The sequence below is a fragment of the Labrus bergylta genome, chromosome 16 (genome assembly GCF_963930695.1).
Source record: "Labrus bergylta chromosome 16, fLabBer1.1, whole genome shotgun sequence".
Taxonomy (NCBI): Eukaryota; Metazoa; Chordata; class Actinopteri; order Labriformes; family Labridae; genus Labrus; species Labrus bergylta.
This window is the reverse complement of record NC_089210.1, coordinates 13,434,265-13,450,458: the sequence shown is the minus strand read 5'-3', so window position 1 is coordinate 13,450,458 and position 16,194 is coordinate 13,434,265. Positions and strand designations below refer to the sequence as shown.

The window sequence follows — 16,194 nt, the reverse complement described above, 5'->3', positions numbered from 1 at the left end:
ATTAATACCACAGGCCAAAAAAGACACACAAATCATTTGAAAAATGACTCATTTGCTCTAAGAAGAGCAAGAGAAGAAGACGATAACACTTGTGACTGTATGTTCACCAATCTTATCTGATGCTACAACCAATGGCTCGTTAGCTTAGCTTGGCAGAAACACCAGAAGCTCAAGTGTCGAAGCAACGTTCTCTGTTCAATATGCGACACAATATTTGCCTCTAAAAAAAATTGCCAAGAAAACAGCAGAATTTCCAGGAAGTCACTGCATCACCCCAACACACATTTATGTGCAAAACCCCTATAAAGGAATGATGACCCATGTATTCTTTGCATGGGTTCAATAAACTTGATATTACGTTTTAATTACTTAGCCAAAGCTATGCTAAGATAAGCTGAAGCTTCATGTTTAGCCCACTGACATGAGATTGACACAGTCTCGCTGTCTTCCTCTCTGCCCAAAGCATTCCTTTCAGGCGTCATAAGCATCTACGCAGTGCTGGCACCTTTGCACCAGGTCCCACTAACTGACAAATAGGATCCCTACATGGAAAAAGAAAGAACCTTAATTTACTGCAAACCAACCTCAACCAGGAATAGAAATGTACATGCTGCAGCAAATGCAGTGGCTGTGTTGCCCAACCCTTTAAACATTATGTGCCTTGGTATATTTGCATTTGGTGGACTCTACTTTTAAGATGCACCAAATAAGACACAAACAAAAAACACATACTAATAATAACAGTTAAAAAACAACAACACAGGAGCCTATTATGATGGCATATACAGACTAAATAAGGACCTTACACTAGCACATTAAACCACATCCCTCTACAGAACAAGACTTGTGATAAAAGTGATAACAGACATCAGAGCAGGTTGACACTGGCACCAGACATTTTCCCTGCTGTAAACATCGACAGGTTCAACACAGCCATTCAAATAAAACTGTTCACACAGCCCAGTGGTCAGCAATGCACTGCTCTGCTGCCTCACACCGCGAACAGCGCTCACAGACTGCAGAGAGGCAGGCTAAAGCTAAACCATGTTGTTTTGACCGATAAATCATCGAAGGCACGCAAACGTTGCTCGATGTTGGTTGATTGTGCGCGATTTCGATGCTGGCGTTGCTTTTCCCACAAAACGCACGCTCCGTTATTTTACATACAGAGCTCGTAAAAGCGTCTCCGTGTGGCCGCTCTTTACGCAGCTCAAGGACAAGCAGAGCCCAGGATTAAGCAGCGAGACTCCCAGAGATGGCAGCGTTTAGCAGACTGGTGGGATCCGGTATTAAAGCTATTATGAAATATTGGTGAAAATGAGTCTTTTTTTTTTTTTTTGGCACATGCCAGGGTTAAAGGCTGCAACATCATGTGAAGGAAACTCTATATTCTGCTGGCGCGTTGACATTCAGACGGTTACGGTACCAAGACTGCTTACATTTTAGGGGAGAAATTGCTTTCCAGACATTTAACACCCTGGGTTTGCTTCCTCACAAATTCCCAGATTATAATCACGAAAGTATTTTGGATATTTTGTAATAAACTGATGTCTTACCCGGGCCGCCATCTTCACTGTTTCGGGAGATCGGGGGATGCTGCTCGGGTCAACGATTCATAGGACAGCGGGGACAGCGGAAAGGCTCGGCAGCAGATGGGTTTATAAGCTGCACAACACCTTGCTCTGATTGGCTGATCCCGAGCGGAAACGTACCGACAGGGATGGCATCACTCGCTCACGTGCTGTTTAGAAGCATTCTCTGCCGTGCGAAAACAGTCACGTGGCATGATTGACAATAGTAAAACACAGTCGACTTGAATTTTGACAATTAATGATGCAGGTTAAACATGCACTTTTTTATTTTTTATTTTAACTCATCACGTGAGGAGCTCGTTTAAACACATCCGCGCTGAGTTGTATGCAAACATATGATCAAAATTTAGAATATATTTGTTTGATTGATCTCCATTTATTTACTTCAGCAATCAGATTTATGAAAAAAAAAAATACACCTTCTACCAGTTTTCTGTTTCAGCACCACGGACAGCGCCCCTAGTGCTCCAACTGTCCCAATGCATCTGAACTGTCGCAGTTTTAAAAAGCTTCTGAGACAAGGAGAACTGTGAAAATGACAGCAAACTAAACAGTAAAAAAAAACCATCATAATGAGAATTGCAATACAGACCTACAGCTTACACGGAAGAGCAGGACTAACACTGAAGTCAACAGTCAACAGCAGATGAGACAATTTGCAGAATACAGTTCTGTCATCAGTGTGAATAGTATTACAATTCGAGTATTCAGTGTCACTGTACTCAGTTATGCGTTCTCTTTACGATGTGTCTATAATACTATGTAGCTCCTATTAAGTGACTCCATGTTATTTCATTCCCTGTCGAGCAGTAGGATGAACTGTTATAATCTGAGATGCCGGATTACATGAATCCATAAATAGGCCTATGCCCATTACAGTTAGAAATCTGAATTTAAAATGATTCAGTTAGTGTGCTCATGATGTATTAACTGATAATCTGAATACTCTGAAACATGTAGCCTATCACTCATGTTAAAATAGTATTTATGTAAAACAGTAATCCATTTATGACTGAATTTTTTTAAATAAATTTTTCTTACATAAAATTGTTTGTGTGGTTAATGCTGTATTTACCTAAAGAAATGTCACGATTAACTTTATTCCATGCGCACAAACACTAACCCGTACCGTTAAGCCCCCAAAGTCCAGTTCGTTTGACTATAGTGTGAGTGCTCCATCCCATGCTCAAGCACGGTACACTTCATTGGCCCTGGCACGGTTGGGAGAGGTGTGCTTCAGCATGGTACAGCCGCTCATGCACGAGCACAAGCCCGGGTACGCAACGTGGGCGTGACGTCTAATCGATCCACGTCTTTCATAATCGAGAAATCCAGGATTGTAAGAGGGCCATATCTGAACAAAATGACTCAAAACAAGTCACACAGTCAGTAAAGTTGCAGTCAAGTTCTCTTTGTTGCTCTCCAGTAGAGAAATTGGCCGTGTCGCTCAACCTGTGGCGGTCATTTGACAGCGACGGGAAGTTTGAGGGTGAAGTGATTTCATTCATGTTACTCAGCTCATGAGTTGAATCGATCAAGCTGCCTTGTCAAAATGATAAATGAACATTATTTGCTTTTATTGTCTCTTTTGCATTAAATAGTGATGATAGGATCTCGAAGCGCTGAAGAAATAGTTTCAGCTATTATGCAAACAACATATATTATATGACCTCTGTGGAAAATAATGCCCCTGAGCGCGTTTCCGGCGGTACTACCAGGGTGCTACAAGTATAGTGATGACGTATGTAACCGTGTTCAGGTCGAGCTAGGCCTTTAGCAGTGGGCATACAGGTGAGCGGGGAACTGGGGAGGAGGGACAACCATGCCACAGCATGGTAAGGGGGAACTGGGCCTACTGTAAGTGCGCACTAAGAGCTAGATGTGACGTCAGCACTAATGTTCATTCAGCACCATGGAGAGCAGCACCTACAGCGACATTAATGCCTTGTCAGCATCCCTCACAACTAACAGATTTTTTAAGTAACAAAATACTTATATAAATATTAAATAATATTTCTGTGCTAAATCATTTTTGGAATGTTTAGAAAAAAATGTTTTCTAATCCATTTCCCACCATCATTCACCAACCAATAGTTTAGGAAATACACATTCATTGTGTTGATGTACTATTGTTATGAATGTTATGATGGGGGGGCGTGTCTCATGGCTAAAATGAATCACGTGGTCTTCTCCCTAATACAATCTTAAACAGAACAAAACACGAAGATGAAGACAAAGATGTAACCAATCAGTCCACGCTTTCTTCACAAACAATAACTACAGCTGTAACTCATAGTTAACATGTAAGAGATTTATTTTTCTCCCCATGATATAAGGAAATGTTAACTCCGTCTGCTCAGACTGGACATAAAGAAGGACAATGGTGTTTGCTGGTAGGACTGTGAACCAATGCAGATCTCTCTGTTCTGATTGGGAGAAATTAAAGATTTTCTGGTTTTATGCATCTAGTCTGTTCTTCATGCTATAACAATATTCTTAATATAATGTTAACAAGACTAAACCCTGTATTTTCTGGCCTTAGTATTTGATTTTTCTTTCCAAAATACACCCTAAAGAAGAACTCTATTCAATATTTAGCTTAAGCTCAGCAATCATATTGGCACGAGTGTTATGATGGGATCGTTTATGTTGCTTTAGCGGTGTATCAGATGCTGCTTTGACCCACAACACCATGACTGGTTTCAAATTTAGGCAAGATTTGCCTAAAGCATTTGCGTCTATACAGGGGGACTGAAGATTTACCAAAGCTCTGAAAGGCTGACACCTTTTTGATGCACTGCTTAGTTAACTGTTATCACCCAAGCTAGAATTATCACTCTGTAACATTAACCTTCAAGACGCTCATTTGGGCTAGAGTAAATAAACCATACTTACAGTAACTACTATGAGTCCTCCTTCTGGATAGAAGCTCTCAAAACTCCCCCAAAACCATTTCCTCTTCGAACAAAATCTACTTTCCAGCAGCTCTTGAAGATCACTGTATCAGATCAGTGCTGCCTTACTGTGGTTCGAATAAGATCTGTCTCTAAAGGGTCATATCTGTTTCGAATGTATAAAAAACAAACAATGAAGGCCATGCTTGTAAATGTTTTTTTTTTTTAATATAAAGTACCTGTAACAGTTGATCAAATTATTCTTGTTTCTCACATAAATATTCATACATCCACGTAGTAACAGACTGCAGCATCAGCACTCTATAGTAACACTAGTAGCCTTGACTTTTGATCAACAAAGATTCTCCTTTATACAATATGTTTCACAAATGTAAAGGAAGGAAAGCATAATGACTTCATCATCATTTAAGTACGCTTCATGTAGTTTTGTCTTGTACGTGTTGCAAGAGAAAATATGGCACATATTTATGAGTGGATCAATGATGAGATCGTGTAGAGGAGGGTGGCGTTGTTCGTCCAGTTCTCGAAAAGAAGTTCATTCAGACGTGTCCTTGCCTTTCTTTGCCTCCTTCTCAGGCTTCCTTGTGCCTTGTAATTGTACTATATCTACACAGCTGGTAAGACAGAAGAGGTTAGAAGAAAAAATACAATTTCAGGACACCCTCTATTCTCTCTTCTATCACAATCTGACATCCACATGTTTTTAAATAATCATGATATAGTACGTTTGAGTCTGTTGGGGGTGTTTCTTATCTTGGATTGTGTTTTTGATTTTGAAGTATAAAAAGTAGAATTGATCATTTGCTAACCGACCTTAGATCACTTTAGGAATTGTAATCAAGCACAGCCAGCCTGATAAATTCAGGCTATCTCTACACCTCAAAGTATCGTTTAAAAAGAGGAATTTGGAATTTCACAATTATTATTATTTTTTTAACCAGAATCAAAAGAGCAAAAGTATAATTAAAGGGTTAAATAGTGGGTTAATATAGTCTTTAGAAGCATCAGTTGTTAGCATCCCCTGCTAACTAGCTATCTTGCATTTGTAATAACCAAAATTTAATTCCAGGGCCAATGAGCACATCCATGCTAACTTTTGCCTCAGTCTTTAAATATAGTTTCTATCACATTAAAAAGTCTTTCACATCTTTTGAAAAATGTGGGAACTCCGGAAAATTAGAAATAAACAGCATTTTTAACCAAGTTACTACTGGCTAAAAGTAACTTAATGTTGTTGTTGTTAAAGTTGTAGACCCTCTGCTTCATTAAACACAATTCTGACTTTTGTTTTTTTTAACTCATGAGCTGTGCAGGAACAAAGTGTTTAAGATAAGTTACAAAAGGTTGCAGGGCTTAGCAAATGATCAGTGAAACCTTTAGATTTGCCACAAATGATCCTCTTCAGGTCAAAGTGTCATCATTCCTCCTCTAAATTTAGTTGATAGTCAAATCACTGTGTTTTATAAAATCCCAAAGTATAACTACAACCTTTTTTTTTAAATTCAGTTTGTGTTATTTACCTTTGATCCTTAACCTGCTGTCATTCAACTCTGGCCTAAACTTCTACTCGCAGTCTGGAGATTCAAAAGGAACAAATTAATAAAAAGTTATGACTCAACAGTCATTTTGGGGGGGAATGCCGTTCAGAGAAATGCTACTTGTGTACTGTTCAACCCATCAGAAACAGCTAGGAGGAAGGTTGTGTAAACAAGCTTGTTTGCCATGGATTCAGTCTTCATGTGCATATTTGTCTCGTGAGGTCTGACTCTGCATCAAGGCTACATTATTTTACAGCATGGTACCAAGTGCAGCCCAATCAGTTCACATCTGAACACACAACACATCCAAAGTTAAAAACATCATCACCTGCATCGTGGAGATACCAAGTCTGGAGGCAGTGTTGACATTTTGTGTTAAAAATCCAAGCCTGGAGGATTTCTTTCACAAACAGAATTGTACATTTTTTAGCCTTTTATCATATCACAGATCAGGCCGAATATATACTGTATATTTCAGAAATTTTAAAACGATGTCAGCTGCTTAAGCTTCGGTTGACTCCAGTTTTGGCGTTCATTTTGCAAAGTGACTCATAATAACTTCCCTGTGTATTTAAATCACAAGCGTTCCATTTCCACTCAACATCATTGCGACCTAAACAAAGTCCTTCTTTTCTTGTCTGAATCATGACATATTATGAAAAAAAAATGTAGTCCTGATTCCTTTAAAGTCTTTCTTGTTCATCAGTCCGAGACTTTGAGTTGGCTCATGTTTCTTAGTGTTTGGTTTGTCTTCGTGGTTTCTTTTTTTTTGTATGAAATAATGAGTCTTCAGAATGATTTGGCACAAGATCTCGGCCTGGTTGAAGGTGGCAGAGCTTTTCAAAAAAAAAAATTGCAGACAGTTTATTGGCTACAGTTAGACTTAGTGATGTGACATCAAGGCAAGGTGTCTCTTGAGACACTCCACTGGTTTTAGACATGCAGTTCAGCTGAATAACGTCTTCACTGGATCAGGAGGGAGCTTTACAAAGTTCCCAAGTTCATCGCTATGAAGCCCCAGATTTAAAATGAACAGAAAGTTCATGCTACAAACTGAAGAAGAGTGTATATGCTATCTTTTTGATCATGGGAAATGTAGGACACAGCACACTTAAAGACTGACCCATACTTCCTGCTTTTAAGTGAAGCCCACAACTTTTTGGACTTGATACTGAATCTTTGATATGCCCCCTAAGGAGAAGAACAAAGCCATTGATTTTTGTGTCTGCTTAAGCTGGAAAAGGTTTCTGAACTGGGGATCAATCTTGGAGTTAGGCCTCTGAGCACCATGTATCCAAAAATACAAGAAATTCTGAAGCTTGGACTCCTCTTGACAAATGTTTTAAAAAGCAAAGCTTCTCACACACTTTCCTTGTTATGGAGTCCTTGAGCCGAGCCGTCTGGATGACACATCACTGAGTCTAGCTTGCGACAAGCTCAACATGGCGACCGCTCTGTCTCTTCTGTTACATATGTTACGGTGTGCCCAAAACAAAAGCAGCATGCTAGGAAACCTAAAGAAGCACACATGCATGTCGAACAACTCAGTGAATAAGTATGCCGTCAGGTCAGCGGACCAGAGAGTCTTTAAATATGAGGCTACTGGATTGGACTGGACCGCACCAGAGGGGGGGCAGGCCAGTTCAGAGGAGCAGATGGAAAGACACAGAGAGTACCTGTGTTGTTTTAGTTTTTAGTGGTTGCTGTGAAGAGTACTGAGCGTGTGAAAACGAAGGATGAAAGAGGAGGGAGGTCGACACTCCAAAGAGCAGAAGAAGTCCCTCGATCCGAGCGGTGACAGCAACATCAAAGCTTTGTTTTGGAAGAAAAGTCTCAACAATACTCGAGGCGTCTACCGCCCTCCAACACACCTGCAATATATTCACATTTTCTTTCATTCGGATGTGTGTCGCCATCGTCTTTCACAATTCAGCTCAATCCATCATTCAGCATTAAGTGTAGCGTTCAGAAGTCTTTCTTTTTTTCATAAAAGAAAACTTTTCTTTCGGGTTATTCAGGAAAGCAGCAATATGGACAGCATGAGAAAGTGCAGGGGAAAGAGGAACGGAACATTTCCCCATGTTTAATATGTGGGTTCAGTATTGCATTTTCCCACGTTTTTGTAAACACAGTTTACAGAAGGGCTTTCTATATGATTCTTAATCTGTGCCCGGAGATTAGCATTTCATACTTTTACAAATTAACATCTGATCTCTTCATTCATAGCAGATTTGCAACTACCAGTTTGCCCTTAATGGTAAAGTTATTAGGTCTTATTCGGGGGGGAAATAACGAGAAGAACAAATTTGCCAACTAGAGACTAAAAATTCACAGTTCTACAAGTTATAGGCTAGATGTGCTGTGGTTTATTCTTGCTCATCCATCTTTACTGTGTTATTATTTATTCTTTCAACAGTGGGCCAGCGTCGCTAAGTGCAATAATTCTGGGCAGGACAATGGGAATAAGGGAAAGTGGAGTTGGCAATAAGCAGATAATCATGTGCAAGGACATATGAAGTGAGCTCATGCAAGGTGCTTCTTGTTTTTTTTCTTTACCCTCACCATTTCCTAAAAGTAGAAATGTAGAAACACATAATAGCATCTTATCATTTCCATGTGTCACTACAATTATAAAACTTGCTATTTATTCGTAAATCTGTGTTGTCTGGCATTTCTTACCCCATTGTGTGTTTCAAATCTGAGAGAAACGATAAATTGACTATTGCTCTAACTCAGCCTTTTGTTGTCACACCCTCTAGCCTGGGAGCACGGCAAGTGATTGAACATGGCTAACTCGTCTGTGTTGTGAAAAAAAACAAAAAAAACATTGAACATATCTCTTCCTTAAAGCTTATTATGGTGACATCCTGAGCCAAGTGACCTAGGCGTTGGATACCAACAAGTGGCCTGAAAGTCTTGGGAATCTAATCAGATCCAATTATGTCAAATAATGCAACAATACCCCTGATTTAATCTGCTTTCTTGCAGTTAAAGTGACCTGTTGGCCAGCTGCTGCCTTCAGGCAAGTGTTTATGTGGCTCATTATTTGAATTAAATTATTTAAACGCTGTGTTTAATGCGAGAAACTCTCTTGGTTAACCTAAAATATAGTCCATGATAAACCAGTAGAGATGCCAGACAACATTACTGCTCCAACAGATCGCTACACCGCTTTACATTGATGCGTCCTCAACCTTTACTTTGTCAATATTTCTATCCTTCCTCCTTCCCTACCCTCCTCCCAGCTCCCTCTTATCGGTCAAGGCCTATGAGGAGTTTGGTTTTCTCCTCCTCTTTCTTGCTCTCGTTCTTCAGGTCGGCAAACACCTGGGTGAAGTAGTGCGGGTCGGTGTTGATCTGCAGCATCTTGCCGCTCATGCGGTTGATGATCTCCAGGCAGCGGTCCCAGAAGGCCTCCTTCTCTGCCTCCACCAGGAAGGGCTTCAGCGGGTAGGAGATCTCATTCCCCATGTAAGAGTAGGACAGGTAGAGGCAGGTGAGCAGCGAGGCTTGCAGCTCGCGCTCTGACGCCACCTCGGATGATACCACGTCGCGGCACAGCATGTAGAGGAAGACCACGTTGGCCGGAGTGATGAAACCCTGGTCCTGCCAGCCCTGTAGGAGGAGGGAGCGGTCCACGCTGCGCAGCCACAGCACCGGGTCAGTCGGGGAGAGACGCTTCAAACGGTAACACCGACGGCACAGGAACTCACCCAGGCTGCGCATCAGTTCGCTGGTTGAAGCCTTGGTTACCAGGAAAGAAAGAAAAAGATTGTAGAACGTGATGAAATGTAAATGAAGGAGGATTTTGTTTTTACCCCCAAAAGGAAGAACTAGAGACTTTGTTTACCTGGACAATGACACGTTTTGGAGTGCCTGCTGCAGTCGATGGTTGGATCCCATTGCCTGTGAGGGAATTCTTTTTGGCAGCGACAGTGACTACGTTGGCAAGGGTCTTGGAGGTGGGCAGGTGGGAGGAGGTAGTGGTGGTGGTGGCTGAGGGATCCTGACTTGTGTAAGATGAAAGGTTAGCGCAGGACTGAGACTTCTTCAGTTTAATGCTATTGGAGTTGGAGTTAGCTGTGGCAGTGGCAGTGGCGTGGCCTTCTGGAGAACTCCCTTTCCCGCCGTCCCCAACGTCCGACTGCAGCTTCTTGGAGCCCTTCCTCTTCGCTGATACAGCCACAATGCGTTTCCATGGTAACACATTTATGATAGAGGGGCGTTTGAGGGACTTACCAGCCGCTGTGGCAGCGTCCTTAGCGTTCTTGCTGTTCTGGACCGCTGTGTAATGGCCTACCGTGGCCGGGCCGTCTTCAAACAGCACGGCCTTGCGGTAACTGGGAGACAGTGACAACACTGTACCCATGGTGCCGGTGTTAGGGTTAGCGGTGGGACGGAAGAAGGGTGGTGGTGGTGGTGGAAGACAAAGAGCTTTTAGAGCGTCTCACTTTTTGAGGACGATAAACCTGTGAAAAAGAAAAGAAGACAAAAAGTGCAACTTAAAAATTGAATGCCACATTAAGTTAAAGTTAATTATAGGTTTCAATTTGACAAAAGGTAAATAGTAAAAGGAATGAAAGGAGAATGAAAGATGCCCGTGTGGTTAGCTACTTCAAAAATACTTTCACTGTCATCCCATCTACCATGAAAAGAGATTGGATGACAGTCTGCTCAAGAATAGAGCTGTGACATTTGGTCGAAAACTCCAGAAATAGTAAATGGAGTACAGAGTTTCACAAGCTAGATGTTGTAATTCATCTGTTTCCAAGGCCAAGAGGTAAAAACATTTTTTTACAGACTTTTTACGGACAGACTTTATCTGATAGTCTTCCTCAGTTAATGGAGATTTCTTGGAATTGAAAGTCCTTGTTTTGATAACTTTATCCATGGTCAACTTTTCAGGCTTCATTTACTCGGGGAATGTAGGTGAGATGTGGCAGAGAGCTCTGGATCAAATCTCGTGAACATTGCTTTTTTTTTTTTTTTCATTAAAAGTTGAGCAGCTGTTTGTGTACTTAAAGGCCAAGATGAGCCATAATGCTGTCTCCAACTGTATATGTGAGTAACTTATTGATTGACAAAGAAACCAATCAAGGTCCACTTATTAGATTTTTCCAGCACTTTGAAGAAGACCCTGAGATGCAGGTTGTTCGAGACTGCTTTTGTTTGTTTTGTTTTACAATTTGAATATTTTTGAATGCATATCATTATTTTTGAATTGATTAAACGATCATTGAATATTACGCATTGACTGTCTTTTTCAGTCTAATTTGTGAGTTTCCATGGCTTAATACTTCACTAGCATTTAGCTATCATTTAACATTCCTTTGCTAGTGTACAGAACACATCACCTGTGTACTAAATACTTCACAGTGGCCACTTGAAGAGGTCTTTTGAAGAAAATAGGCACATCTCGGTTGAAGGGACCCCAGCTGCCATGAACTTAATTTTCCCTGATTTTTGTCTTCCCTTAATGTCAATGAAGACATATTGTTGCTTCAGCCTCAGCCTGCTGCTGCTGCTGCTGCTGTTCATCAGTATTATATAAGAACCAAGATAGGGCCACAGAGGAACGGGAAAGAAATGTGCGCAAGCATCCATCTTAGCTTCAAAATGGAAGCCTTGAAAACAGCCCCTCCAACACACCGCAGCTTCACAAGCATCCGCTAGAAACACCTTGGTCAAAACATGCCATGAGCATGAAAACAGGGAATGAGATTCTGTCACATTTAATGTTTACACCACCTGTTTTATAGGAATATCTACGTGTGGAGAAAAGAGCGCTCACACACCTGTTCATTGGTGATTCTGTCGTCATTGCTGGCTTTAACATGAGCCCAGGCATTTTTGGTGTATTGATGCCATTATGTGTTTCATGGTTCGCAGAAGCTTATATATGCAAAATGCAAGAAAATAAATCTGTTATTTGACCTACCTTCTGATTAATTGGCTCTTCTTGTGGAATCCATAGGCTTAAATCACACCTTGACCCTTCTTGCTGCTGGGCAAATGCGGTCAAAATGTGAAAACGCCTACAGACCTTCTGCTTGGTTTCCACACCGCCAACACGAGCTGTCCTGGGCGTGAAAACGATTCCGTCTTGATAGTGTACAGTCCCCGGCGCTTAAGGGCCCACAGTTTTTGTTTCCCCCCAATGAGCTGCTGCTGCTTTATGAAGGCTATTTTTTAAATCTTGGTTTCAAAAAGTCCCTCGCACGTAGATGCGGAAAGACAGGAGGCAGATGAGAAATGTGCTTCACTCCTTCGCTCGCAGCGAGGGGGAAGATGTCTTCCATTGAGAGCCGAAAATCTCTACAGTCAGGGCTTGTTGACGTCCAAACACGACGCTCAAAGCTTGGAAAATCTCCCTCAGACACCAACACGTTGGAGCATATCGCTCTGATGAAAAAAAAAAAAGAAAAAAAATCAAAACAAAGGCTGAGGAAAATGGCCACTATGAATTCCTGAAATGGAAAGCATCTTCAACTATGCAAACCTGTCAAAGAGAGACGGAGAGGCGATGGAGAGAGAGAGAGAGAGAGAGAGAGAGACCCGTTGCTTTGATGCGGGCATCTGCAGTTATTCGGGTTGGATGTGGGGGAGAAACGGCGCCTTCTCATTGGCTGCTCTCTGGGATGCTGCTGCTGCTGCTGCTGCTGCTGGCCGTCGCTGTCGCAGCCGCGCCGCTAACGCCATTGGCTGTCGACCGGCTCGAGCCTATCGGAGAGGTCGCTGTCCGAGGTGCTGAAACCAGCCGAGCAGATGTGTCAAAAGCTGCTCTCCGCGGTGGCACGGATGGGGGCGGAGGGGAGGAGAGGATGGGGGAGGGGGGGGGGTGCTTAAGATGAACGCGGAGGTTTTTGTGAATCAGTTTGAGTGGGCTGAGCTCGCTTACATTGTGGGGGTGATAAATCCGCCTGCAGAGAATTGTGCTCATGCGCGCTGTTCTGACAGCAGAGGAGCGTCTGCTATGGCATTTACACATTTGCTTAAACACTGAATACCAGCACCGTTGTGAATATCTTTGGCACTCACCTGCAGTCTTTCTACCTGTGACTAAATCATCAACTGTCCTAAAATATGTGCAATAGCATCTCCTTCTAGGATGATGTCGCTTAAATCAATAACACGTTGAGGCTCAAGATGAGGCTACAAGGTCAAGGGAGAAAGACAAAAACAGGTTGACTCTTGCTGATTATCTCATGACCAAGTCCAATCCTACTTATTTTGCAATCCTTTGAAATGTAGCCTAAATGCTTCTGAAACAATGATGCATCAATTATCAATCTATTAGAATGATGTTTTTAGACTTTGAACATAGGAAATGATGCAACAAACTGTTTACAGGCTCAGTGGTGCTTTTCCCGACGAGAAGAAACGAGTGCTTCTTTAAGGTTACTGTAAGTCAGTGTTCATCTCAAACCAGCAGCCTAGGAATCCTATTTTTATTTCTCAGCCGTCTGGAGCCTGCTGCACAAGGACACGGGCCCTTCAGCATATTTTTAGTGCAATACAGAGTTTTGCAATTTAGAGTGTGATTTAGTGTGAGCCACCTGAAAACTGAGGCTATGGTGCAGGACTGAAATGAGTGATCATAGTACATTACGGATGAGAAATGAATCAAGTACCTCGGCTCTCACTAAGATGGAAGGCCCATGTTGACTTGTTTATAGTAGTGTTTGTACCTTTTACATACAGACTTGATGTATGTGGTAGAGAGGTACGTATAAGATATCTCTTTACACTGAATAGCTTGTGAGGCCAAGACTAACATGAAGGTCATAGTAGAGATGAACAAGTCTCAAACAGTCTGTTCTGAGGAAAGCATAGAGCATATTTTCTGACTCGTATCATATTACACGCTCAGTATTCTCCTACCCTCTGGAAGACAATATTGAGTTACAAATAATATTAACTTCATTGTTTTAAAAACTCATTTGTGCTAACCTCAATTCGAGTATTTGTATCTGAGGCTGAAGGGATCGTGCAATAACTTCATGATGTTTTTTTTTTATCTCTTAGAAATGTTGTGTGTTATAAGGAACACGTCTCATAAGTTTTTATTGTTCATTTGGTTGGTGTATGCTACTCTTAAAACGTTGCTTGCTGTTTTTGGTTTTCTATATTTATGACACCAATGCTGACACAGCTAAATGTCTTCAACAGTGTCCAAGACAAACTTCTCCACAGGGCAATGAAAGTGTATTGCATCGCGTTGTATTGTATCGTACGCTATCGTACCGTACTGTATCGTATCTTAGGGTATCGTATCACATCTTATCGTATTGTATCGCATCATGTAGTATTTTTACATAATGTTTTGTTCAATAATGTAATGAACAAAAAAGTAGAAAAGAGAGCACACTCAGCATTCTTTGACATCTTTTAATCTGGCTAGAGCAGCAGCATACAAAGCAGCATCAGACATGATTTAGCAAAGAGCCTTTATCAGTGTTTGCTGAAACGAGTCCATGGCTGGTCTGTGCGCTGCTGCTCTACCCAGATTAAAAGACAGTAAAAGACACTGAGTGTGCTGACTGTTCTACTTTCTTGTAAGTCTTTTTGCGGCCGTGCCCTTGAAGAGTTTTACTTGTTTGAGTGTGCTCCTTTTTCTACCGTTGGAAGATACTGTAGTATAACATAAAGTCTTATCACATAGTATCGTATCCTATGATTGTAAATCATTTCCAAAAGACTGCAAAGAAAATGTCACCATGGGGTGAGGAATGTTATTATCTTGATGTAAGACAATTTATCATGTGAACACTTCAATGTTGTTAGTGATAAACCACTTGACTTGATGGGAGGGTAAGCAATTTATTTTAGAGTTATACTCAGCAGAAATACTCTTCTAATACCAACAGTTATCAATAAATAGAATCTAGTGTTTTGACCGAAGGAGTCGTAAAGTGAGGGTTAAGGAGACTTCTCAGGGCTCTCGCTTCAATAATAAAAAGATGATAGGCCTTGGATGCAGAGATCCACGGAGCCTGGATATCAGGTCCATGTTTTTGTGTACAATGCCTCTACAGAGGGCTGAAATAGATCTGTGACATCATTATATTGATCCAAATAAAAATATGAAGACTGACATTTGTTTGTATTTTGTGAGAAGACTTTGCAGATGTCTTAATTTGAATGTTAGGTGGGTTCCTTGTACAAACCCGTAGGGGGTTCCTTGTGCCACCTGTGCATTCCTTCTTCTGCCTTATTTAATTCTTCTTTCTGCTGCACAAATAAATAAAGATACAGATAAAGATGTGTCCTCTCTCCAATCTCTCTCTGTTGAAAGTTAGGCTGCCATAAGTTAGGCAGTACATATTCATGTGTTTGGGGAAGTTTAAAAATGTTGGCGCTCTGGAGCATTAAGGGAGGGCTTAACCTGAGTTTCTGAAAACACTGTGAATTATGTTAATATCAACCAGAATTTGGTTAATCTTAAACAACATTTGTTTTTTGTTTTTCTGCAAGTTAATTTTGTAAATAAAGTGTTAGTCCCAAAGTCAGGAAAAATATTTTGGGCTTTCTTTAGAAAATAACTCATATTTCCAGTATGGAGTAAGTCCATGACTTTGTGCTCAGGTATGAGGAACTAACTCAGTGTGATGCATCCCTTCACTTTAAGAGCCATTTATGTAGAATCTAACAATCACTTCTCCAGTAACTCATCATTAAGTTATTTATGGTCCTCCATTAGAATTAATACAGGGAATACTTCAAACAATTTATTAAGTAATTCTTTCATTATTTGTCACTCATTTGACAGTTTATAATAAACTGATAAATGATTTCTACATTTGATTTAATTAGGGCGTACTCATTCACTAGCCGTAAGTTCCTCATCCATCCTTCCATGTTCCCTGGTGACAACTCAACATGTTGTAAGATCTAATAATTACACTAAATAGCCTATGCACCACATTGCTTCCCCTGCCTGAGCATTCAGTTCATACTATTTATAAAACACACAAAACAAGACATTCCCCTAAACGAAAGGGTTTTGTTGTTTTGGGGATCTCTAGTTGGAGGTTGGTTGTTTTGGCTCTTGCTTTTTAATTATTTCCAGCTTTGTTCAGGAGTGCTCGCAGCAGCTCAGCAGTTTTTGTTTTCATTAAACTACATTACCCGTCATGCACTTCCCGGAAG

General features: G+C 41.0%; 2 protein-coding genes across 4 annotated transcripts in view; both read right to left on the bottom strand.

Moving 5' to 3' along the window:
* Positions 1 to 1,711, bottom strand: part of nsfa (N-ethylmaleimide-sensitive factor a) — a 36,534-nt gene extending 34,823 nt beyond the window's left edge. The window contains exon 1 of one of the 3 annotated variants that reach the window (XM_065964654.1): positions 1,557 to 1,711. In XM_065964654.1, coding sequence (XP_065820726.1) covers positions 1,557 to 1,568 — 12 coding nt within the window. In that variant the 5' untranslated portion in view covers positions 1,569 to 1,711. The remainder of the gene's footprint in view (positions 1 to 1,556) is intronic. The other 2 variants (XM_065964653.1, XM_020652045.3) reach the window with 2 other exon arrangements.
* A 2,981-nt stretch (positions 1,712 to 4,692) lies between these two features.
* Positions 4,693 to 12,799, bottom strand: LOC109997535 (cyclin-dependent kinase 5 activator 1). The gene is made up of 3 exons (XM_020652047.2): positions 11,984 to 12,799; positions 9,896 to 10,514; positions 4,693 to 9,789 (listed from the first exon to the last, which is right to left on the bottom strand). The coding sequence occupies exons 2-3, from the start codon at positions 10,412 to 10,414 to the stop codon at positions 9,298 to 9,300; spliced, it is 1,011 nt and encodes a 336-aa protein (XP_020507703.1). The 5' UTR covers positions 10,415 to 10,514; positions 11,984 to 12,799; the 3' UTR covers positions 4,693 to 9,297.
* Between the last annotated feature and the right edge of the window lie 3,395 nt (positions 12,800 to 16,194).